The sequence below is a fragment of the Triticum dicoccoides genome, chromosome 5A, assembly GCF_002162155.2.
Source record: "Triticum dicoccoides isolate Atlit2015 ecotype Zavitan chromosome 5A, WEW_v2.0, whole genome shotgun sequence".
Classification (NCBI taxonomy): domain Eukaryota; kingdom Viridiplantae; phylum Streptophyta; class Magnoliopsida; order Poales; family Poaceae; genus Triticum; species Triticum dicoccoides.
Genome location: NC_041388.1, coordinates 613,185,980 through 613,212,232, shown reverse-complemented (window position 1 = coordinate 613,212,232; position 26,253 = coordinate 613,185,980). Strand labels below are relative to the sequence as shown.

At 45.2% G+C, this 26,253-nt stretch overlaps 2 protein-coding genes and 8 non-coding genes across 10 annotated transcripts; all 10 read left to right on the top strand.

Moving 5' to 3' along the window:
- The first annotated feature begins 80 nt into the window (after positions 1-80).
- Positions 81-2,485, top strand: LOC119303394 (60S ribosomal protein L36a). Its single transcript, XM_037580519.1, has 4 exons — positions 81-233; positions 1,728-1,907; positions 2,057-2,131; positions 2,212-2,485. The coding sequence occupies exons 1-4, from the start codon at positions 231-233 to the stop codon at positions 2,269-2,271; spliced, it is 318 nt and encodes a 105-aa protein (XP_037436416.1). The 5' UTR covers positions 81-230; the 3' UTR covers positions 2,272-2,485.
- Positions 384-471, top strand: LOC119304768. The gene has a single exon (XR_005148476.1). It is a non-coding gene; the product is annotated as a small nucleolar RNA SNOR75 (small nucleolar RNA).
- On the top strand, positions 560-645 carry LOC119304764. The gene has a single exon (XR_005148472.1). It is a non-coding gene; the product is annotated as a small nucleolar RNA SNOR75 (small nucleolar RNA).
- On the top strand, positions 707-773 carry LOC119304523. The gene has a single exon (XR_005148336.1). It is a non-coding gene; the product is annotated as a small nucleolar RNA Z105 (small nucleolar RNA).
- LOC119304553 lies at positions 1,496-1,567 on the top strand. The gene has a single exon (XR_005148352.1). It is a non-coding gene; the product is annotated as a small nucleolar RNA R66 (small nucleolar RNA).
- A 2,577-nt stretch (positions 2,486-5,062) lies between the features above and the next one.
- Positions 5,063-7,398, top strand: LOC119300154. Its single transcript, XM_037577204.1, has 4 exons — positions 5,063-5,144; positions 5,898-5,952; positions 6,009-6,253; positions 7,062-7,398. Exons 1-4 carry the CDS (start codon positions 5,063-5,065, stop codon positions 7,262-7,264), a joined length of 585 nt encoding a protein of 194 aa, XP_037433101.1. The 3' UTR covers positions 7,265-7,398.
- Positions 6,384-6,474, top strand: LOC119304770. The gene has a single exon (XR_005148478.1). It is a non-coding gene; the product is annotated as a small nucleolar RNA SNOR75 (small nucleolar RNA).
- On the top strand, positions 6,570-6,656 carry LOC119304758. The gene has a single exon (XR_005148466.1). It is a non-coding gene; the product is annotated as a small nucleolar RNA SNOR75 (small nucleolar RNA).
- On the top strand, positions 6,719-6,785 carry LOC119304528. The gene has a single exon (XR_005148341.1). It is a non-coding gene; the product is annotated as a small nucleolar RNA Z105 (small nucleolar RNA).
- Positions 6,884-6,964, top strand: LOC119304499. Its single transcript, XR_005148315.1, has one exon. It is a non-coding gene; the product is annotated as a small nucleolar RNA SNORD18 (small nucleolar RNA).
- Positions 7,399-26,253: the final 18,855 nt, after the last annotated feature.

Here is a 26,253-nt window from a genome sequence, read left to right as displayed (position 1 = left end):
TGGGCCTAGGAGTCGGTTCGAAGGCCCATTAGGCCCACCAACCAGAGACGCGACCGGATCACTGCGTGCAGCGGCCGATCTGATCAGAGCCGTCCACCTCCGCAGCACCCAAGCCCTATAAGAACGAGGCGAGAGCCCCCGCCGCCAATCTTCCACACGCTTCCGCCGCCGCCGCTGCCGACGACGACGCTAACCGACCGAGCGCGAGCACCGCCGCCGCCGCCGCCGCCATGGTTTGTCCCTCGCCTGTGCTCCTCCCCCGTCCACCTACCTTAGGATGCGATTTCCTGCTAGAGGATCACTTTGCGACTGCGGTAGATGCGCTCGTGTTTACCAATTGTTGCCTCTTTTTCTCCGCGGCTCACGCGCTGGTGCTTGTGGGTTCTCTGTGATGATCAACACCGATTAGATGTCCGACCCAACCCATTCCGCTAAAACATGGGGACAAAACGAGGCATTTGTCTGAGAGAACACTGGTTCTGTTATGCCTTTGCCCTGTCATGCTGCTGCTTGAATTCCATGTGCTTATTGTGTAAGAGTAGAGTGCTATTTTGATAGTTCTCTGTGATGATGAAAATAGATGACGAGTCTGATATAATCCATTCAGTTACACCATGTGGAAATCTAGGCATTTGTCTGAGAGAGCATTGATTGCTTAGCCATTTCCTTTGCTCACTTTTTCCACCATTTTTGTATAATTGCGTTGGTGGCATGATGAGGAAGGCAATTCTTGTCTGATCTATTTGATGATTAAATCCTCCTACTCATTCTGAATGTCAAACCGACTGCAGATCTCTACTTTGCTGAACTAGTTGTGTAGATATCATAGAATAGTTGTTTCCTCTTTGCCTTTGAAATTAACTTCAGTTTGGGAAATGATGAAGAACAATTGGCCCGTGTTTCTGAAAACCATGTGATGATGTCTAAAAGCACAGAATTGAATTATATTCTCTCTGTGCACGCTGGATTTTTGTGCACTGATGAGCTGTATTTTAGCTTAATTTAGTACTGCTCTAGGTTTCTAGTTACTGTGTATGAGATGTGCTTTAGATATGTATAAGCTGGTACTAGTTTATATCAGGCAGCTGGTCTTTTTTCAAAGATGGAATGGACTGATTGTCGTGTCAGAAACAAGTCTTATTTAGTTTTTAGTATGTGTTTAGATCGACTATAGTTTGTATTTATGCATCTTTCATTCTGTCATATTATGAACGTGCTTCATGCAACTTCACATTACGTGATACATCTAAAACCCACTGCAGTTGGCCATATTGTGGAGTATTAGTGATTTTGTTTGGTGTGTTTGACATCCGAGCTTTTTATTCTTAGCTAACCTAAAACTAAACTTACAGCCATTGTTTGCATGTATTGCCCCAAGCAGACCATCTGCCATTAATTACTTCTTTCTTACCATGTGATAATATGATTTTGTTATGCAAGTAATGCTGCAATTTCAATTCTTACTGTTTAATGTTTGCTATTTTAATTATTGGGGTCCTATGATGGCATGAAATCTTTGAGACCTGATTATCCTTGTGATGACAACCATAAGCATGTTTCTGAGGAGCTAATTGTTTATTGTACTAGTGGCTTTTTTAGTATTTCTTGAACATTTACTGAACTTGTTTCTAGAGCTACTTTTTTAGCTATTGCAGTGTCATCTGAAACTGTATGCAGTTTCATGCAAACCCTGTTTTAACATTAGTTATGTTGCGAATGCTAAATAGGTGAACGTTCCGAAGACCAAGAAAACCTACTGCAAAAACAAGGAGTGCAAGAAGCACACCCTTCACAAGGTCACTCAATACAAGAAGGGTAAGGACAGCCTGTCTGCCCAGGGAAAGCGTCGTTATGACAGGAAGCAGTCGGGATATGGTGGTCAGACCAAGCCCGTTTTCCACAAGAAGGTATGGCAACATCTTTGCGTGTGATTGTCAATCGATCTGATTTGTCTATCAATTTCATTGCCATCTACTTATGGTGTGTCTGGTTAGTGTAAAATCAGATAAAGATTAAAGCCAGTTGGGAAATGCTAATTACGTGACCTTTTCTTCAGGCAAAAACCACCAAGAAGATTGTGCTGAAGCTGCAGTGCCAGAGCTGCAAGCACTACTCCCAGCGCGCCATCAAGGTCTGTTCCTTTTTTTCTTGAACTGAACATTTATTTTTGTTCCGTTATGCTTTGCTCAGTCTGTCTTTATTCCTTTGCAGAGGTGCAAGCATTTTGAGATCGGTGGAGACAAGAAGGGCAAGGGAACATCCCTCTTCTAGATTGCTTTCACCTATCTGTAGTCATTGTGTTCAAGAACTATTACTACTTGTCGTAATGTTTTGATGTTATGAGTTGAATCAATCATGTATCCAAACCCCTTTATCTGGCATTTGAGCAACGATCGACTTGGCAGAATGATCTTTTGTAGCTTGAATCCTCTTTTAATCTCAGGCATTGCCGTAACGTGGATATGGATGTCCTGTGCCCCGATCGGTATAATTTGAGCTTTGCTCCCGCTGTTTATATGCTGTTGGAGGACAGATGTATGATAACTGTTCCAGGCAGGAGTAGAAAAATCCTAGTGTGGACAGTGTCAGCGAGATGATTTGTGATTAATCCTGAGGGAATGAATCCTAAGGCGTGGGCTGTTTATATGCTTGCTGTCTGGGAGTTTCAGATATGTGAGGTTTTCTTTTGGCGAGTTCTTATGTCTATATGTTTGTTCGAGTTATTTTTTCTGAAACGGAGGCAGAGTTTGCCTCATCTATTAATTAAACAGAAGAGAATTGCTCATGTTAATTACGGAAAACCGGGCAAAAACAGGAACAACGAGGACCAAGCCCACTCCCAAAGACAAGCACATTCAGGGCAAATCCCATCCTAATCGACAACATGTCGACCTGTGGCCGCTCCGACTTTGACGAAGAACTCAGAAGAACAAAACTAGACGAAAGTTGTTGCCGAACGGGCCACTTGCAGCCAGTCATCGTATACCATAGGGTCTCGCCGCCGCAGCTTCGACTCCACAGCAACAAACAAACCGAGGCAAAACCGCGGACACGGCGGAGAAGAGCCGACTACCGCAACCATTGTCGCGTCACCAACATCGCTCCCACCATCATCGTTGCCACAAAAGCCTGGTCGCCACAGAGATCCTCTCGGGGTTGTCGCCCCGACATCTACCGCTCCGTCGCGCCCAGTGCACTCCACCGGCACCGCCTTCCGAGGTCGCTGCCCCGACATACCACCGCTCTACTCGAGCAGCAACGCCGCACAGCCCAGCTGCTCGCAGCCCACGCTGCTCAGGGCAACCGCTCGCAGACCACGAATATCGCACCATATCCGGGGCCGCCGCCCCGACATAGAGTCAGACCGCCCCCTCTGGGGCGCATCGACCGAGCCGACACCCCCACCGCCCAAGCGGGACAAGGATGCCACCCAACCAATGTCGAGAGCGAGCCACACCTTTGTTGAGGCATATCTCTCTCGATGTAGTTTTGGTGATTGATGATAACATGTTTGCGGACTAATCGTGTGCTTTGAGTATTTCACAGATTCATCCTTGGCACGAGACGATTTCTTCCCTTCGGAGTGTCATTCAAGACGATGTAGCTCTTTCGTTTCTCTTTCGGTGGTCTAGTTGCGTAGAGGGCACCGTACTATCAAGAGGGGGTCCGCTGGGTTATTGCTTGGGTGGAATCAACACGTACACACCAGCTTCTCACTCTCAAAGCTCTTCCACTTAGTTGGAGAGATCTCTTCTCTTTTGTGTCCTGTCTGGGTTCCAGCGGTAGTACCGTGCAACCTAGCGGTAGTACCGTCGAGGAGTCACAAGCGGCAGTACCGCTCCGCAGCGGTAGTACCGTCGGTGACTCCACAGCAGTACTACCGCTGGCCTGCCTGGCACCACCGCCTCGTCCTCAGCCTCGACGGAGAGATCCTCTCTCTCTCTTGTCTGTGTCCCAGCGGTAGTACCGCACTACCCAGCGGTAGTACCGCCGAAGGGTCACAAGCAGCAGTACCGCTCCGCAGTGGTAGTACCGCCCGTGACTCCGCAGCTGTACTACCGCTAGTCTGTCTGTCTCCTACCGCCTCGACTCGAGGGCTCCTTTTCTCGTGTCGGGTTTTGCGGCACTAGTTGCGGCAGTAGAGGCGGTAGTACCGTTTCGGAGCGGTAGTACCGCCCTTACCACCGCGGTAGTACCGCTCTGGGTCCAGATCCCTGTTGCTCTCCTCTGCGCGGCAGTACCGCCAGCTGGAGCGGCAGTACCGCTGACTCTAGCCAATCAAACTTGTTGATTTGCTCGGGCATGGTTGAGAAGGCCCCGATCTACACTTCCACCAAGGGATTTTCAATTCCCCCACTCATCCCTAGCGGATCTTGTTACTCTTGGGTGTTTGAGCACCCTAGACGGTTGAGGTCACCACGGAGCCATAGTCCATTGTGGTGAAGCTTCGTGGTATTGTTGGGAGCCTCCGATTAAGTTGTGGAGATTGCCCAACCTTGTTTGTAAAGGTCCAGTTGCCGCCTTCAAGGGCACCAATAGTGGAATCACGACATCTCGCATTGTGTGAGGGCGTGAGGAGAATACGGTGACCCTAGTGGCTTCTTGGGGAGCATTGTGCCTCCACACCGCTCTAACGGAGACGTACTTCCCCTCAAAGGAAGGAACTTCGGTAACACATCCTCGTCTTCACCGGATCCACTCTTGGTTATCTCTTACCTTTACTTGTGCAATCTCTTTAGTGTTACTTCTCTTGCTTGCTTGTTTGCTTGTTGTTATTGCATCATATAGGTTGCTCACCTAGTTGCACTTCTAGACAACCTACTTTGATGCAAAGTTTAATTTGATAAAAAAAAGTTAAAAATTGTTAGTTGCCTATTCACCCCCCTCTAGTCAACCATATCGATCCTTTCAACCTCCGAATCCGAGCAGATCCGAAGCACTGCGCAGCACACAATCTCCAGTCGACGTCCACCGACTCCTCATCGTGGTGCAGCAGCCGCTGCACCTCTCAAACATGCGCGGACCCTGCCAGATCCGCGGCCTCTCCTGTCGTAACCACGCCATGCACGACTCCCCGCGACCGAACACGGCCGCACAGCGCCAGATCCGCCGCGACCGCTCGCTGCACATCCGGCCGTCCCTGGGCTAGCGCCCCACGCCGCGGGACCCCACACCCGACCGCGTCAGCCCGCGCACCAAGCGTCGCTGCTCAGCCGCCACACTGCGCCGCCTTGTCGCCTCGCCGCGCCGCCCGCAGCGACCACGAGTCGGAGCTCCCCCGATGTGACGCGCCGCGCTGCGCGACCACGAGGAGGAGGAAGAGGGCCCTGCCGTCGCCGAGCCGCGCGGGCTTCGCCCGGCGACCCCTGCCGGCGGCGGCGAGGGGAGGGAGCGCCGGTGAGAGGCTCTGGCGGCTGGGCGGGGTTCACTCCCTGGTCGCCCGCGGGAGCGACCGAGGGGAGTGCTCGGTTCGTGGTAGTTGTTGTTTGTCCGAGTTAATCTTATGCGATTATGAATTCTGAGGTGCGCAGCTGTGATCATCTTTTTGAAGTTATTACCGTCATGTTTGTGCATTTTCATCAATTCTTTTGTCTCCATGACGTGTGTATAAACGAGCTGTTGAAGTCGGCAAGTTGCTATTCATCTAGCTCCAAAAAGAGCTTCCCTCCAGTGCATGCTTGCCTCCCCTGTTTCACTCTCTGAAAGATCTTCTCATGAAGTGCGACAAGCGGTCTCCTAAAAACCTTGCCAGTGGTGGAACATGATACATGATCTGCATCCTGCAAGTCGTTCAACTAGCTCCTCATCAACACATGGAGAACATCAAGCAGTCGAGCCACGGATGATTTTCATCTTGTTTTTTAGTTCTGAGATGAGAAATTCTTGTTTCTTTTTAGCAGAACCGATCAGGCCGAGTCAAGCAAGCGAGGAGGAGGCCCAGTTTAAGAACAGGTGAAGGGAAGCCGATCATCTTAGATGTGACCGTGGGCCGAGACGTTGGTTTGAAGGCCCATTAGGCCTGCGAACCAGAGACCGACCAAATCGGATCAGAACGCCGCTCAGCGGCTGATCCGAGCCGTCCACCCGCTAGGGTTTCCCCCCTTCCCAGCACCCCACCCCTATAAAGTACGAGTCCAGAGCCCCCGCCGCCAACAATCTACGGAGATCGGGATCGTCCACACCCTTCCGCCGCCGCCGCCGCCGCCGCGAAAAGGAGAGCGAGGCCGACTCCGCCGCCGCGATGAGGGCCAAGGTTCGTACTGCCCTTCGTCTACCTTCTCTCCTATTAGCTGCTTCGCGACCGCGGTAGATCTGGGCATGTGCTAGTGTTTATCGAGCTTTCGTTCCTGCTGTTGCTGTTGCTCGATGTCGTAATTAGTGGTTCTCTGTGATGATCAACACTGATTAGATGTCCGATCCAATCCATTCCATTCAACCGTGGGGACAAAAATGAGGCAAAGTTGTCTGAGAGAACCTGCTATTATAGTTCGATTTGCCTGTTCTCAGAGATTCTAGGATGTAGTTTCTGTTGACTGAGTTGATATTTTTTGCGCATGCTTGTTTATAGTTCTCTGTGATGATGAAAACAGATGACGAGTCCGATGTAATCCATTCTATAAAACCATGTGGACAATCGAGGCATTTGTCTGAGAGAACAGTGTTTTCTTTTCCAGTGTTTCTTTCTAGATTTGTTCTTTCTTTCGTTCAATTGCGTCGGTTGGCATGATGAGGATGACTATTGGCGTCTGATCTATTTGATGATAAAATCCTCCTACTCATTCTGAATGTCAAACCGACTGCAGATCTCTACTTTGCTTAGCTAGTTCTTTAGATATCTTAGTTTGGTTGTTTCCTATTTGCCTTTTCAACATTGTCAGTCTTTGGGAAATGATGAAGAACAATTGGTCCGTGTTTCTGAAAATCACGTGATGATATCCAATGAAACACTCAATCTTCTGATTCCAAAACAAATTGTACTTTCTTGTTATTTGGCCATGCATCTCCTAGAGTAGTACTACGCAATTTTTGCTGATGAACTGTGCGGTTACTTAAATTTGCAGTGGAAGAAGAAGAGGATGAGGAGGCTCAAGAGGAAGCGCCGAAAGATGAGGCAGCGATCCAAGTAGGCGCCTTGGAGCAGGTGAAGCATCATCCTACATCCAGGCTGCCAGGCATCGAGGGAGGACGGCATGGTCTAGTGATTCCTGGCGTGTTTGCTGCTATGGCTGTGGAAGCTGTTTTACCTGTGTTCTGTCCAATTTAGCTGTTTAATGCTAGTCTGGTTTTGTTCCAAGACTGAGTTTTATGTAATGTGGGATTATATGTGTTTGTGACTGAATTTTATGCAGCTATTAATTTTGCAGTACTCTTGATATATGTAATTCTGCCCTGCGTCCATCTTTTTTTTTGATGTGATGCTGTTCTATTTCTTTCTCATAGATGTTTCTGAAATTTTAGTTAATATCTGTTATGCCTTCTGAGTAGTTGAAAAGAACAGTCTATAGGTCCAAATGTCACATTCTGTAAAAAACTACTGCCTCCGTTCCGAAATACATGCATGTCTGAGATTTAAATGTGTAGCTTCTCCAACCATTGATAGAGATACTGTGAAACTAAGTTCTTTTCCTCATTGTACCTGAGCTGATCGACCTGGATACCAAATTCAGCATGCACATTTAACTTGTATGAGCTTCTCCATGCAACATGCACCCAATGTATACGAGCTTCTCCAACAGATCTAGAAATGTTACCTTGGATGGATGTAAAGCCAAGCAAATTGCTTCCGTTTGTGTGGGTGTAAGATTACCGTTTGTGTGGGTGTAAGACGTTAATCTGCCTGACAGATTTTTCAAGTGTGTTTATTTAGGGCCTGAAACAACCGTTGTAAGACTTGTGATTTGGAATGTGTGTAAACACCTAAACTCCCCATCAACTCAGAGAATCTCCCCATAACGTATTTAGGGCATTTGGGGCCAGAAACACTGCTCCAATACCTGCCCTTAATGTAAAATTTGCAAAATCGTCGGTCGGTTGTTTTCCCACGTGCCCTTCCTGCCTCTACTCTTGCGAGCATCACTGCGGTTGATGCCTCCCCCAACTCTAGCGCCCCTCACCTCGTCCCCTCTTCCCTAGGTCCGATTTGATCTCTATCCCTGCGAGATTCGGCTCCGGCCACCCATCCAAGCTGAGCGAGCTCCATGGGTGGTGGCGGAGCTTTGCTAGCACATCCAGACAAAGGGCTTTGGCTCCGACGCCTTCTTCAATGTTGTTGTCGAGGCCATGGCTAAGTTCTCAAATGCAATTGCGGTGACCCGGGGCTAGTGCGGCTCGGAGCTTCCGTTGTTGTGGGTTGAGCATGTAGGATTGTTTCATTTCTACTGGGTTGCGTGGTGAGGATGTTTCGATTCCTTCAAAGTGGAAATTTCTCGTGCTATGACTTGAAGTTTTTTAATAGAGTGAATTGAGCTGAATTGCATGGCATGGGTAGTGACCAATTCTGTTGCTGATTGTAGCACGATAGTGCAGTTATTTTGTTTTGCCAAAAAAAAAGGAAGTTTGATTCACCTTGGCGATTCCAAATAAAGCAAGTTAGCCCTCTTCCAAACACATTTATCATATATATTTTTTTGCGAAAGCAAACACATTTATCATATATTCCCTCTAGTGACCTAAATAATCTTATATTAGTTTACAGAGAGAGTACAAAGCTAAATGAAAGCCTGATGGCTAGTTAGTGGTTTGTGTGGTGGTGCTGCAGAATGGGTTGTTGGAGTTTGTACGGGTCGTGGAGGTGCTGCTTGAATGCGCCGCTGCTAGTCCCGATGTAATTCATTAGTAAAGTTCAGTTTCCAGCTTTCCTTTTTCTGACGAAAGTGTAAGAGGCCAAGATGCAGGTGTTAGTTTTCAGAAAGTTCAGACTTTCAGTGTTCCTTTTACTGAAGAAAGTTACAAAGGAACTTCTTGTCAATTTCGTTTGTTATTCGCTGAAATTGTATCCCATGCCATTTTGGTGTGTAGTTCTGTGCAATACAAAGAAATTAAAAGAAGACACTCAAATTTAGTATCTACTTTGATTTTGTCGGTCTTCCTGTTAGATTTGGTTTTAGTAGTTGAATTTTTTGAGCAGCTGTTGGTGGAGAAGACACTCAAGTTCAGTAATTGAATTTTGTGAGCAGCTGTTGGTGGAGAAGACACTCAAGGAAATCTTGCAAAGTTTAATTTCTATCCATATGTGGAGAAGAAAGATGTGGTGCGGTTGCCCTATTTTTATGGCAGTTGTTGGAGCAATGGTGCCCTATTCAATACCCCATTTTAGGGCAACTTTTGGAGACACTCACTTTCTCGTGCCCTAAAAACACTTTTTTGTATCCCAAATTTTACTTCAAGCAAATTTTGGTGCCCTATTATAGGGCAGTTATTGGAGATGCTCTGCTCTCAGCACAACTTGATATAGTAGGCTGGTTGTATGCTTTAATTCTTCGTGAATGTTTATAGTTGGGAGGCGTGGAATCGGTGAGAGCCTATGACGCGACAAATATGTGGTTTGACACACATAAATGTCATGATGCCCAAACTGAGCTCATTTATAGGTGCTGAAATATTATGGGCCCACACAAAACCATGCAATGCGGTGGGCAGCGGGGCACCTTCATGTCATCAATTCTCAACTGATAAACATCAATCTCTTCCGTGCCTCTCAATTTCAAATTATTTTCCTCTAGAAACGATGAGACAATCCATACATCAAGAGAGTAGAAAGTGTGTTCCATATGAGTTGCATAGGCTTGAAAGGCACCGGGAATTATTTTATGGGCCGCACTAGGTGTTGGCCGGTTTAAGCAATGGAAAAGATCGTCCACCTCCATAGCCGTCGGACTAAGACAAAGAAAGTCACTACATCTTCTTCACATGAGCAAACGAAGTTGCAACAAGCATGTTGTTGCACCCGTCTCTCTACAACAGAGGACTTGTTGCAAAAGGCTTCGAACTACGGACTAATCGTAAAAAGCCTCAAACCATTTTTCTCTTCCTCCGATCTATCTAACATGAGCCTTATTGTGCTTTGCCTTCTGCAACAAGAGAGTTGTTGCAAATTGTTTAATCTTTTGTTCTTTTTCTTTATTGCCTATCATTGCAACATAGGTCATGTTGTAGAATCCTTTTTTTTTTTGCAAAAATAGAGGTCTTCTGCATATATAAACTTTTGCAACAGAGGTCTTGTTGTAGCTTTTTCTTCAACAAAGGTCAACCATGGGTGGGAATAAGAAAAAATATAGAGCGACGCATAGGGTCCACATAGGACACGCGTCTGCACACTAGAGGCGGCGGATGCCCCGCGATGGATAGGCCAGATGAAGAAAATCATTTCCTTTATTTTATCACGGTATTATTTTATCACGCGTCACGCATTTATTGCTGGATTTATTTCAGGATTTTCGGCGATGCGCGTTCAATGGGAGGAGACGTTCCCGTCGACTACGAGACGCGTTTGGTGACTTCGTCCATCTCAAGATGATATGCCGCCTCAGTTTGTCGGAGGTACTCATAGTGGTAAGGTATGCGTGTGTGGGAGCGGCAATGACGGCTGCGCGCATTCGGCTCGCTTCAGTGCTTGTAGTCGTCGCTAGGTGGTCTACATATCTCGATGTAATTTTTATTATTTCTGGTGTTTGTTGTACCACCATGATTGACGATAAATAGATTGGAAGTTTCTTGAAAAAAAAAAGAGCGATGGTCGCTCGGGGAACCTTGTCCTTTTTTATAACCAATCTAATAAAGTGGTGTTGAACTATTCTTCCGAAAAATTTATTGATGCAATTGTTATGGGTGAAAATGATGCTTCATGGCGCTTGACAGGATATTATGGACAACCAACTTGGGATAGGAAGCACCTGTCCTGGACATACTTGCGCAACGGAATGCGGCTGGTCCATGGTTAGTTACTGTGATTTTAATGAAAGATTGGTTGCAAGTGAGAAGGAGGGTGGTAATGTTCGACCTCAACAGTTGATGCATAATTTCAGAGGTTGTGTGGACTTCAACAGACCACTGTTATTGGTGATCAGTTTACCTGGAGCCAGGGCATCACCAAGTAATGAGGCGTGTGCGGATAAATTGCCATATGCGTTGGTTCATGAGCACCGTGTCCATTCAGACCATTGACCTATTCTCCTTCATATTTTTTTAAAATCTGTTTTGTCTCAACAACCGAAGGCCCGAAAATAGTTTGAAGCCCGTTGGTTGTGTGAAGAAACCGTCAATGCGGTAGTCCAATTGGCTTGGGATCCAGCAAGCTAGGCCACCCTTGCCTGATTGTACCAAGGCTGTTCATAAAGATCTACACCAGAGGGATCTGGAGGTTCTGAAAGGCCCAAATAAGAGGATATCGAAGCTAAAAAAAGACCTTCAGAAATGGAGACAAAGTGATCTGACGGGGAGATTAGGGATAAAAAAGATCTTCAAATATTGATAACCTTCTTTTTGTTAGGCTAGATATTGAGAATCTTCGGTATCATGAAGAATTGTTTTTATAGAGAGGACGAGCTAATTGGTTGCTTCATGGAGATCAGAATACATCATTCTTTTCTTCATAAACTTGCTTCAAAGAAGAAAAAGGAAAAGTACATTAAGAGGCTACTTGATTATACATGGGTACGGAGAGAAGGTACAAATTATCTCAGTAGTTTGATTACAAGGTACTTTATCGATTTGTTCTCATCAGAAGTACTCCCTCCGTTCCAAAATAGATGACTCAACTTTATACTAATTTTGTATAAAGTTGAGTCATCTATTTCAAAATGGAAGAAGTAGTTGATTACAAGTTACTTTAGAAACAAATGAGTAGCAACTACATCAGACCGCAACAGCGTGTTGTTTAGGGGTGGAAATTGGTAGCGGATAATCCGAAATATCCGATATTCGTATTCGAGAAAATGCCTATTTGTATCCGAAACATTCGCATCCGAACCAAAATGGAAATAGAAATTATCCGTATCCGAATTTATTAAACAAATAAAAAATAAAATATGGTAGGAGATTTTGAGACAAATATGGATATGGAAGTGGATATATCCGTATCCGAATAAGATTATGGGAGGTAATTTTCAAATTTCTAGACTCAATATTCCAATTATCCAACATAAAAGCCAAATAAGTGGTCAAATTTTACTCTTTATATGATTAAACTTATAAATTATTATGCATTACAATAGTATTTATTCATAAACCTATTTATCATTGACTTATTGTATGTCACAAGTTGATTATTTCAGTTCACATAGCTATCGACTGATTTACTTAAGCAATATGTTGATATTATTCGTATCCGTTCCGAATCAAGAAAATATCCGATACGTATCCGTATTTAAATAATATCCGAGCCGCATCCGTATCTGATAACGTCCGTATTCGAATTCGTATTCGTTTTGAAAATATGAAAATGGAAGTGGCAAGAGCACTATCCGATCCGCATCCGATCCGTTTCCACCCCTAGTGTTGTTCAACTATATGGGATGAAGTTTGGTCCATAGTTTTTAAATAAGACTTGGCTACACAGGTATGATTAGTCCTGGCGAACCAATATGTGGTTGAATGGTTAGGAGCACAGTGATATCCCCAGCCCATCAGAATTCAAGTCATGATGCTTGCATTTATCCTGGATAGGCGCCTATGGTGACTTTGTAAAATTTAGATAATATACTAACTCAGTCTTTCAGAGGTGCTCATAGGGATAGGGTGTGCGTACGTGCATTCACAAGGGGTGAATATATGCGCGTATAAATATATGAGCACTTACGTTTATACTGTGTTAAAAACAATATAATTAATGGTGAATGTGCTGCACCAACAGTTGCGCACCAGCGCCATCACGCTGTACTAGATCATAAAGGCGCGCGTTGCGGCGCCCGCCCATCTTAGACACATCTTAACAAAGGAAAAAAGATGTCTTAACGAAAGAAATATAGAAACATCTGACCAATTTCAGTTATATGTACCACATGGAACCATCACAAGTTGGTTCTATCTTCAGCCAGAATATTTATATATTCACAAATTCCGTGCATCTGATTAATGACAATAGAGGGCCAAGTGATGGTTTGTATAGCATATAAACAATTGATGCAAATTGGTAGAACTGTTATTGACATCCCAAATAAAATGATCTTCAGAGAACTTATGTGTGTTCCATGTCTAAAGGACTCACTTCTCATCCTTTTCATTATAGTAATGATTTCGAAGGAGCTCAAAGCCTATGGCCAACGAAACAAAACAATGTGTGTGCATAATCCTGCAAACTTCCGCATGAGAAATAATGATTTACCTTGTTAGACCCAGCCTGCTGAACCTTATGTAGTACATGTTCTACTATGTTGGCATTCAATTCAAAGAGGGAAAGGACCACCAAAAGAAATTAAACGCCATACAACATACATATGAGCATGCAAGAAATTCGAAACTCATTTCTTCCTCATACGTCCGGTGCCCAACGGGCTCCCCAAAATTCAACCGTCTGGACAGTCCAGACTTTCTGAAATCCAGATCATATGTGGGGGAGAAATGTCATTGTCCGGACTATCCGCCATTTGTTATCTCCAACCCACGGGCGCAACACAAAACCCCCATCCCACGACAAAAACTTCGGTTTTCCTGTCTGACTCTCCCCTTCCCGCACGGTTTCCCATTGTAGTGAAGGAAATATGCCCTAGAGGCAATAATAAAGTTATTATTTATTTCCTTATATCATGATAAATGTTTATTATTCATGCTAGAATTGTATTAACCGGAAACATAATACATGTGTGAATACATAGACAAACAGAGTGTCACTAGTATGCCTCTACTTGACTAGCTCGTTAATCAAAGATGGTTATGTTTCCTAACCATGAACAAAGAGTTGTTATTTGATTAACGAGGTCACATCATTAGTTGAATGATCTGATTGACATGACCCATTCCATTAGCTTAGCACCCGATCGTTTAGTATGTTGCTATTGCTTTCTTCATGACTTATACATGTTCCTATGACTATGAGATTATGCAACTCCCGTTTGCCGGAGGAATACTTTGTGTGCTACCAAACGTCACAACGTAAATGGGTGATTATAAAGGAGCTCTACAGGTGTCTCCAAAGGTAGATATTGGGTTGGCGTATTTCGAGATTAGGATTTGTCACTCCAATTGTCGGAGAGGTATCTCTGGGCCCTCTCGGTAATGCACATCACATAAGCCTTGCAAGCATTGCAACTAATGAGTTAGTTGCGGAATGATGTATTACAGAACGAGTAAAGAGACTTGCCGATAACGAGATTGAACTAGGTATTGGACACCGACGATCGAATCTTGGGCAAGTAACATACCGATGACAAAGGGAACAACGTATGTTGTTATGCGGTCTGACCGATAAAGATCTTCGTAGAATATGTAGGAGCCAATATGGGCATCTAGGTCCCGCTATTGGTTATTGACCGGAGATGTGTCTCAGTCATGTCTACATTATTCTCGAACCGTAGGGTCCGCACGCTTAATGTTACGATGACAGTTATTATGAGTTTATGCATTTTGATGTACCGAAGTTAGTTCAAAGTCCTGGATGTGATCACGGACATGATGAGGAGTCTCGAAATGCTCGAGACATAAAGATTGATATATTGGAAGCCTATGTTTGGATATCGGAAGTGTTCCGGGTGAAATCGGGATTTTACCGGAGTACCGGGAGGTTACCGGAACCCCCCGGGAGCTATATGGGCCTTAGTGGGCTTTAGTGGAAAGAAGAAAGGGGCAGCCCAAGGTGGCCGCGCGCCTCCCCCCTCCCCTAGTCCTATTAGGACTAGGAGAGGTGGCCGGCCCCCCTCTCTCTCTTTCCCCCCCTTAAGGAATCCTATTCCAACTAGGATTGGGGGGGGGGGGGGGAATCCTACTCCCAGAGGGAGTAGGACTCTCCTGGCGCACCCTCCTTGGCCAGCCAGCCCCTCCCCTTTGGCTCCTTTATATACAGGGGAAGGGGGCACCTCTAGACACACAAGTTGATCCTTGAGATCGTTCCTTAGCCGTGTGCGGTGCCCCCTGCCACCATATTCCACCTCGATCATATCGTTGTAGTGCTTAGGCGAAGCCCTGCGTCGGTAGAACATCAAGATCGTCACCACGCCGTCGTGCTGACGGAACTCTTCCCCGACGCTTTGCTGGATCGGAGCCCGGGGATCGTCATCGAGCTGTACGTGTGCTAAGAACTCGGAGGTGCCGGAGTAACGGTGCTTGGATTGGTCGGATCGGGAAGACGTACGACTACTTGCTCTACGTTGTGTCAACGCTTCCGCAGTCGGTCTGGGTGGGTACGTAGACAACACTCTCCCTTCTCGTTGCTATGCATCACCATGATCTTGCGTGTGCGTAGGATTTTTTTTTGAAATTACTACGTTCCCCAACAGTGGCATCCGAGCCTAGGTTTTATGGTTTGATGTTATTTGCACGAGTAGAACACAAGTGAGTGTGGGCGATATAAGTCATACTGCCTACCAGCATGTCATACTTTGGTTCAGCGGTATTGTTGGACGAGACGACCCGGACCAACATTACGCATACGCTTACGTGAGACCGGTTTCTCCGACGTGCTTTGCACATAGGTGGCTTGCGGGCGACTGTCTCTCCAACTTTAGTTGAACCGAGTGTGGCTACGCCCGGTCCTTGTGAAGGTTAAAACGGAGTCTATTTGACAAACTATCGTTGTGGTTTTGATGCGTAGGTGAGATTGGTTCTTGCTTAAGCCCGTAGCAGCCACGTAAAACTTGCAACAACAAAGTAGAGGACGTCTAACTTGTTTTTGCAGGGCATGTTGTGATGTGATATGGCCAAGACATGATGCTAAATTTTATTGTATGAGATGATCATGTTTTGTAACCGAGTTATCGGCAACTGGCAGGAGCCATATGGTTGTCGCTTTATTGTATGCAATGCAATCGCGATGTAATGCTTTACTTTATCACTAAGCGGTAGCGATAGTCGTAGAAGCATAAGATTGGCGAGACGACAACGATGCTACGATGGAGATCAAGGTGTCGCGCCGGTGACGATGGTGATCATGACGGTGCTTCGAAGATGGAGATCACAAGCACAAGATGATGGCCATATCATATCACTTATATTGATTGCATGTGATGTTTATCTTTTTATGCATCTTATCTTGCTTTGATTGACGGTAGCATTATAAGATGATCTCTCACTAAATTATCAAGAAGTGTTCTCCCTAAGTATGCACCGTTGCCAAAGTTCGTCGTGCCCAGACACCACGTGATGATCGGGTGTGATAAGCTCTACGTCCATCTACAACGGGTGCAAGCCAGTTTTTGCACACGTAGAATACTCAGGTTAAACTTGACGAGCCTAGCATATGCAGATATGGCCTCGGAACACGGAGACCAAAAGGTCGAGCGTGAATCATATAGTAGATATGATCAACATAACGATGTTCACCATTGAAAACTACTCCATCTCACGTGATGATCGGTTATGGTTTAGTTGATTTGGATCACGTGATCACTTAGAGGATTAGAGGGATGTCTATCTAAGTGGGAGTTCTTAAGTAATTTGATTAATTGAACTTAAACTTATCATGAACTTAGTACCTGATAGTATCTTGCTTGTTTATGTTGATTGTAGATCGATGGCTCGTGCAGTTGTTCCATTGAATTTTAATGCGTTCCTTGAGAAAGCAAGGTTGAAAGATGATGGTAGCAATTACACGGACTGGGTCCGTAACTTGAGGATTATCCTCATTGCTGCTCAGAAGAATTACGTCCTGGAAGCACCGCTGGGTGCCAGGCCTGCTGCTGGAGCAACACCTGATGTTATGAACGTCTGACAGAGCAAAGCTGATGACTACTCGATAGTTCAGTGTGCCATGCTTTACGGCTTAGAATCGGGACTTCAACGACGTTTTGAACGTCATGGAGCATATGAGATGTTCCAGGAGTTGAAGTTAATATTTCAAGCAAATGCCCGGATTGAGAGATATGAAGTCTCCAATAAGTTCTATAGCTGCAAGATGGAGGAGAACAGTTCTGTCAGTGAGCATATACTCAAAATGTCTGGGTATAATAATCACTTGATTCAGATGGGAGTTAATCTTCCAGATGATTGCGTCATTGACAGAATTCTCCAATCACTGCCACCAAGCTACAAGAGCTTCGTGATGAACTATAATATGCAAGGGATGAACAAGACTACTCCCGAGCTATTCGCAATGCTGAAAGCTGCGGAGGTAGAAATCAAGAAGGAGCATCAAGTGTTGATGGTTAACAAGACCACTAGTTTCAAGAAAAAGGGCAAAGGGAAGAAGAAGGGGAACTTCAAGAAGAACAACAAGTAAGTTGCTGCTCAGGAGAAGAAACCCAAGTCTGGACCTAAGCCTGAAACTGAGTGTTTCCACTGCAAGCAGACTGGTCACTGGAAGCGGAACTACCCCAAGTATTTGGCGGATAAGAACGATGGCAAGGTGAACAAAGGTATATGTGATATATATGTTATTGATGTGTACCTTACTAGAGCTCGCAGTAGCACCTGGGTATTTGATACTGGTTCTGTTGCTAATATTTGCAACTCAAAACAGGGACTACGGATTAAGCGAACACTGACAAAGGACGAGGTGATGATGCACGTGGGAAACGGTTCCAAAGTCGATGTGATCGCGGTCGGCACGCTACCTCTACATCTACCTTCGGGATTAATATTAGACCTAAATAATTGTTATTTGGTGCCAGCATTGAGCATGAACATTATATCTGGATCTTGTTTGATGCGAGACGGTTATTCATTTAAATCAAAGAATAATTGTTGTTCTATTTATATGAGTAATATCTTTTATGGTCATGCACCTTTGAAGAGTGGTCTATTTTTGATGAATCTCGATAGTAGTAACACACATATTCATAATGTTGAAGCCAAAAGATGCAGAGTTGATAATGATAGTGCAACTTATTTGTGGCACTGCCGTTTAGGTCATATCGGTAAAAAGCGCATGAAGAATCTCCATACTGATGGACTTTTGGAACCACTTGATTATGAATCACTTGGTACTTGCGAACCGTGCCTCATAGGCAAGATGACTAAAACACCGTTCTCCGGTACTATGGAGAGAGCAACAGATTTGTTGGAAATCATACATACCGATGTATGTGGTCCGATGAATATTGAGGCTCGTGGCGGATATCGTTATTTTCTCACCTTCACAGATGATTTAAGCAGATATGGGTATATCTACTTGGTGAAACACAAGTCTGAAACATTTGAAAAGTTCAAAGAATTTCAGAGTGAAGTTGAAAATCATCGTAACAAGAAAATAAAGTTTCTACGATCTGATCGTGGAGGAGAATATTTGAGTTACGAGTTTGGTGTACATTTGAAAAATTGTGGAATAGTTTCGCAACTCACGCCATCCGGAACACCACAGCGTAATGGTGTGTCCGAACGTCGTAATCGTACTTTACTAGATATGGTGCGATCTATGATGTCTCTTACTGATTTACCGCTATCGTTTTGGGGTTATGCTTTAGAGACGGCCGCATTCACGTTAAATAGGGCACCATAAAAATCCGTTGAGACGATACCTTATGAACTGTGGTTTGGCAAGAAACCAAAGTTGTCGTTTCTTAAAGTTTGGGGCTGCGATGCTTATGTGAAAAAGCTTCAACCTGATAAGCTCGAAACCAAATCGGAGAAATGTGTCTTCATAGGATACCCAAAGGAGACTCTTGGGTACACCTTCTATCACAGATCCGAAGGCAAGATATTCGTTGCTAAGAATGGATCCTTTCTAGAGAAGGAGTTTCTCTCGAAAGAAGTGAGTGGGAGGAAAGTAGAACTTGACGAGGTAACTGTACCTGCTCCCTTATTGGAAAGTAGTACATCACAGAAAACTGTTTCTGCGACACCTATACCAATTAGTGAGGAAGCTAATGATGATGATCATGAAACTTCAGGACAAGATACTACTGAACCTCGTAGATCAACCAGAGCGAGATCCGCACCAGAGTGGTACGGTAATCCTGTTCTGGAAATCATGCTGCTAGATCATGATGAACCTACAAACTATGAAGAAGCGATGGTAAGCCCAGATTCCGCAAAGTGGCTTGAAGCCATGAAATCTGAGATGGGATCCATGTATGAGAATAAAGTATGGACTTTGGTTGACTTGCCCGATGATCGGCAAGCAATTGAGAATAAATGGATCTTCAAGAAGAAGACTGACGCTGATGGTAATGTTACCGTCTACAAAGCTCGACTTGTCGCAAAAGGTTTTCGACAAGTTCAAGGGGTTGACTACGATGAGACCTTCTCACCCGTAGCGATGCTTAAGTCTGTCCAAATCATGTTAGCAATTGACGCATTTTATGATTATGAAATTTGGCAGATGGATGTCAAAACTGCATTCCTGAATGGATTTCTGGAAGAAGAGTTGTATATGATGCAACCGGAAGGTTTTGTCGATCCAAAAGGAGCTAACAAAGTGTGCAAGCTCCAGCGATCCATTTATGGACTGGTGCAAGCCTCTCGGAGTTGGAATAAACGCTTTGATAGTGTGATCAAAGCATTTGGTTTTATACAGACTTTCGGAGAAGCCTGTATTTACAAGAAAGTGAGTGGGAGCTCTGTAGCATTTCTGATATTATATGTGGATGACATATTACTGATTGGAAATGATATAGAATTTCTGGATAGCATAAAGGGATACTTGAATAAGAGTTTTTCAATGAAAGACCTCGGTGAAGCTGCTTACATATTAGGCATAAAGATCTATAGAGATAGATCAAGACGCTTAATTGGACTTTCACAAAGCACATACCTTGACAAGATTTTGAAGAAGTTTAAAATGGATCAAGCAAAGAAAGGGTTCTTGCCTGTGTTACAAGGTGTGAAGTTGAGTCAGACTCAATGCCCGACCACTGCAGAAGATAGAGAGAAAATGAAAGATGTTCCCTATGCTTCAGCCATAGGCTCTATCATGTATGCAATGCTGTGTACCAGACCAGATGTGTGCCTTGCTATAAGTCTAGCAGGGAGGTACCAAAGTAATCCAGGAGTGGATCACTGGACAGCGGTCAAGAACATCCTAAAATACCTGAAAAGGACTAAGGATATGTTTCTCGTATATGGAGGTGACAAAGAGCTCACCGTAAAAGGTTACATTGATTCAAGCTTTGACACTGATCCGGACGATTCTAAATCGCAAACCGGATACGTGTTTACATTAAACGGTGGAGCTGTCAGTTGGTGCAGTTCTAAACAAAGCGTCGTAGCGGGATCTACATGTGAAGTGGAGTACATAGCTGCTTCGGAAGCAGCGAACGAAGGAGTCTGGATGAAGGAGTTCATATCCGATCTAGGTGTCATACCTAGTGCATCGGGTCCAATGAAAATCTTTTATGACAATACTGGTGCAATTGCCTTGGCAAAGGAATCCAGATTTCACAAAAGGACCAAGCACATCAAGAGACGCTTCAATTCCATCCGGGATCTAGTCCAGGTGGGAGACATAGAGATTTGCAAGATACATACGGATCTGAATGTTGCAGACCCGTTGACTAAGCCTCTTCCACGAGCAAAACATGATCAGTGTTGGGGAACGTTGCAGAAAACAAAAATTTTCCTACTCGTTTCACCAAGATCATCTAGGAGTTCATCTAGCAACGAGTGATTAGATGCATCTACATACCTTTGTAGATCGCGAGCGGAAGCGTTCAAAAGAACGGTGATGATGTAGTCATACTCGACGTGATCCAAATCACCGATGACCAGCGCCGAACGGACGGCACCTCCGCGTTCAACACACGTACGGGACGGGAGACGTCTCCTCCTTCTTGATCCAGCAAGGGGGAAGGAGAGGTTGATGAAGATCCAGCAGCACGACGGCGTGGTGGTGGATGCAGGGCGTCACAGCAGTAGGGCTTCGCCGAGACTACAAGGGAGAGACGTAACGGGGGGAGGTGGAGGCGCCAGGGGCTGGTGTATGAAGTCCCTCCTCTCCCCCACTATATATAGGGGTGCCAAGGGGGGGTGGTGCGCAGCCTAGGAGATCCAATCTCCTAGGGCCGGCGGCCAAGGGGAGGTTTCCCTCCCCCCCAAGGCACCTAGGGGTGCCTTCCACCACTAGGACTCCTCCTAGGGGGAAACCCTAGGCGCATGGGCCTATAGGGGCTGGTGCCCTTGGCCCATCTAGGCCAAGGCGCACCCCCTACAGCCCATGTGGCCCCCCGGGACAGGTGGCCCCACCCGGTGGACCCCCGGGACCCTTCCGGTGGTCCCGGTACAATACCGATAACCCCGAAACTTGTCCCGGTGCCCGAAATAGCACTTCCTATATATAATTCTTTACCTCCGGACCATTTCGGAACTCCTCGTGACGTCCGGGATCTCATCCGGGACTCCGAACAACATTCGGGTTTCTGCATATACATATCTTCATAACCCTAGCGTCATCGAACCTTAAGTGTGTAGACCCTACGGGTTCGGGAGACAAGCAGACATGACCGAGACGACTCTCCGGTCAATAACCAACAGCGGGATCTGGATACCCATGTTGGCTCCCACATGCTCCACGATGATCTCATCGGATGAACCACAATGTCGAGGATTCTATCAACCCCGTACGCTATTCCCTTTGTCTATCGATATGTTACTTGCCCGAGATTCGATCGTTGGTATCCCAATACCTCGTTCAATCTCGTTACCGGCAAGTCACTTTACTCGTACCGTAATGCATGATCCCGTGACCAGACACTTGGTCACTCTGAGCTCATTATGATGATGCATTACCGAGTGGGCCCAGTGATACCTCTCCGTCATACGGAGTGACAAATCCCAGTCTTGATCCATGTCACCCAACAGACACTTTCGGAGATACCCGTAGTCTACCTTTATAGTCACCCAGTTACGTTGTGACGTTTGGCATACCCAAAGCACTCCTACGGTATCCGGGAGTTACACGATCTCATGGTCAAAGGAATAGATACTTGACATTGGAAAACTCTAGCAAACGAACTATACGATCTTGTGCTATGTTTAGGATTGGGTCTTGTCCATCACATCATTCTCCTAATGATGTGATCTCGTTATCAATGACATCCAGTGTCCATAGTCAGGAAACCATGACTATCTGTTGATCAACGAGCTAGTCAACTAGAGGCTCACTAGGGACATGTTGATGTCTGTCATTCACACATGTATTACGATTTTCGGATAACACAATTATAGCATGAATAAAGACAATTATCATGAACAAGGAAATATAATAATAATGCTTTTATTATTGCCTCTAGGGCATATTTCCAACAGTCTCCCACTTGCACTAGAGTCAATAATCTAGTTACATTGTGATGAATCGAACACCCATGGAATTCTGGTGTTGATCATGTTTTGCTCTAGGGAGAGGTTTAGTCAACGGATCTGCTATATTCAGGTCCGTATGTACTTTACAAATCTCTATGTCTCCATCTTGAACATTTTCACGAATGGAGTTGAAGCGACGCTTGATGTGCCTTGTCTTCTTGTGAAACCTGGGCTCCTTGGCAAGTGCAATAGCTCCAGTGTTGTCACAGAAGAGCTTGATCGGCCCCGACGCATTGGGTATGACTCCTAGGTCGGTGATGAACTCCTTCATCCATATTGCTTCATGTGCTGCCTCCGAGGCTGCCATGTACTCCGCTTCACATGTAGATCCCGCCACGACGCTTTGCTTGCAACTGCACCAGCTTACTGCCCCACCATTCAAAATATATACGTATCCGGTTTGTGACTTAGAGTCATCCAGATCTGTGTCAAAGCTAGCATCGACGTAACCCTTTACGACGAGCTCTTCGTCACCTCCATAAACGAGAAACATTTCCTTAGTCCTTTTCAGGTACTTCAGGATATTCTTGACCGCTGTCCAGTGTTCCTTGCCGGGATTACTTTGGTACCTTCCTACCAAACTGACGGCAAGGTTAACATCAGGTCTGGTACACAGCATGGCATACATAATAGAACCTATGGCTGAGGCATAGGGGATGACGCTCATCTCTTCTATATCTTCTGCCGTGGTCGGACATTGAGCTGAGCTCAATTTCACACCTTGTAACACAGGCAAGAACCCTTTCTTGGATTGATCCATATTGAACTTCTTCAATATCTTATCAAGGTATGTGCTTTGTGAAAGACCTATGAGGCGTCTTGATCTATCTCTATAGATTTTGATGCCTAATATATAAGCAGCTTCTCCAAGGTCCTTCATTGAAAAACTTCTATTCAAGTAGGCCTTGATGCTGTCCAAGAGTTCTATATCATTTCCCATCAAGAGTATGTCATCTACATATAATATGAGAAATGCTACAGAGCTCCCACTCACTTTCTTGTAAACGCAGGCTTCTCCATAAGTCTGTGTAAACCCAAACGCTTTGATCATCTCATCAAAGCGAATGTTCCAACTCCGAGATGCTTGCACCAGCCCATAAATCGAGCGTTGGAGCTTGCACACTTTGTCAGCATTCTTAGGATCGACAAAACCTTCCGGCTGCATCATATACAATTCTTCCTTAAGGAAACCATTAAGGAATGCCGTTTTGACGTCCATTTGCCATATTTCGTAATCATAGAATGCGGCAATTGCTAACATGATTCGGACGGACTTCAGCTTCGCTACCGGTGAGAAAGTCTCATCGTAGTCAACCCCTTGAACTTGTCGATAACCCTTAGCGACAAGCCGAGCTTTATAGATGGTCACATTACCATCCGCGTCTGTCTTCTTCTTAAAGATCCATTTATTTTCTATTTCTCGCCGCTCAACGGGCAAGTCAGTCAAAGTCCATACTTTGTTTTCATACATGGATCCTATCTCGGATTTCATGGCTTCTAGCCATTTGTCGGAATCCGGTCCCTCCATCGCTTCTTCATAGTTCGAAGGTTCACCGTTGTCTAACAACATGATTTCCAAGACAGGGTTGCCGTACCACTCTAGTGCGGAACGTGTCCTTGTGGACCTTCGAATTTTAGTAGGAGCTTGATCAGAAGTATCTTGATCATTATCATTAACTTCCTCTCTAGTCGGTGCTAGCACCTCAGGAACATTTTCTTGAGTTGCGCCATTTTCCGGTTCAAGAGGCAATACTTCATCAAGCTCTACTTTCCTCCCACTTACTTCTTTCGAGAGAAACCCTTTCTCCAGAAAGGACCCATTCTTGGCAACAAAGATCTTGCCTTCGGATCTGAGGTAGAAGGTGTACCCAATAGTTTCTTTTGGGTACCCTATGAAGACGCATTTTTCCGATTTGGGTTCGAGCTTTTCAGGTTGAAGTTTCTTGACATAAGCATCGCATCCCCAAACTTTTAGAAACGACAGCTTAGGTTTCTTCCCAAACCATAATTCATACGGTGTCGTCTCAACGGATTTCGACGGAGCCCTATTTAAAGTGAATGCGGCAGTCTCTAAAGCATAGCCCCAAAAAGAAAGCGGTAAATCGGTAAGAGACATCATAGATCGCACCATATCTAACAAAGTGCGATTACGACGTTCGGACACACCATTACGCTGAGGTGTTCCAGGCGGCGTGAGTTGTGAAACTATTCCACATTTTCTTAAGTGTGCCCCAAAGTCGTGACTCAAGTATTCTCCTCCACGATCTGATCGCAGAAACTTGATTTTCCTGTCACGTTGATTTTCAACCTCACTCTGAAATTCCTTGAACTTTTCAAAGGTTTCAGACTTGTGTTTCATTAAGTAGATATACCCATACCTACTTAAATCATCAGTGAGGGTGAGAACATAACGATAGCCACCGCGAGCCTCAACACTCATTGGACCGCACACATCGGTATGTATGATTTCCAATAAGTCGGTTGCTCGCTCCATTGTTCCTGAGAACGGAGTCTTGGTCATTTTACCCATAAGGCATGGTTCGCACGTGTCAAATGATTCATAATCAAGAGACTCTAAAAGTCCATCAGCATGGAGCTTCTTCATGCGTTTAATACCTATGTGACCAAGGCGGCAGTGCCACAAGTATGTGGGACTATCATTATCAACCTTACTTCTTTTGGTACTCACATTATGAACATGTGTAGCATCACGTTCGAGATTCATAAAGAATAAACCATTCACCATAGGAGCATGACCATAAAACATATCTCTCATAAAAATGGAACAACCATTATTCTCAGATTTAAAAGAGTAGCCATCTCGAATTAAACGAGATCCCGATACAATGTTCATGCTCAAAGCTGGCACTAAATAACAATTATTAAGGTTTAAAACTAATCCCGAAGGGAGATGCAGAGGTAGCGTGCCGACGGCGATCACATCGACCTTGGAACCATTCCCGACGCGCATCGTCACCTCATCCTTTGCCAGTTTCCGCTTATTCCGCAGCCCCTGCTTTGAGTTACAAATGTGAGCAACTGCACCGGTATCAAATACCCAGGAGCCACTACAGGCACTAGTAAGGTACACATCAATTACATGTATATCACATATACCTTTTGTTTTGCCGGCCTTCTTATCCGCTAAGTACTTAGGGCAGTTCCGCTTCCAGTGACCGCTTCCCTTGCAGTAAAAGCACTCAGTCTCGGGCTTGGGTCCATTCTTTGGCTTCTTCCCGGCAGCTTGCTTGCCGGGCGCGGCAACCTCCTTGCCGTCCTTCTTGAAGCTCTTTTTACCCTTGCCTTTCTTGAACTTAGTGGTTTTATTGACCATCAACACTTGATGTTCCTTCCTGACTTCTACCTCCGCTGATTTCAGCATAGCAAATACTTCAGGAATGGTCTTTTCCATCCCCTGCATATTGAAGTTCATCACAAAGCTCTTGTAGCTTGGTGGAAGAGACTGGAGGATTCTGTCAATGACCGCATCATCCGGGAGATTAACTCCCAGCTGAGTCAAGCGGTTATGCAACCCAGACATAGTGAGTATGTGCTCACTGACAGAATTGTTTTCCTCCATCTTACAGCTGAAGAATTTATCGGAGACTTCATATCTCTCGACCCGGGCATGAGCTTGGAAAACCATTTTCAGCTCTTCGAACATCTCATATGCTCCATGTCTCTCAAAACGCTTTTGGAGTCCCGGCTCTAGGCTGTAAAGCATGCCGCACTGAACGAGGGAGTAGTCATCGAAACGTGCCTGCCAAGCGTTCATAACGTCTTGTTCCGCAGGGAGAACGGGTGCGTCACCAAGCGGTGCTTGTAGGACATAATCTTTCTTGGCAGCTATGAGGATGATCCTCAGGTTCCGGA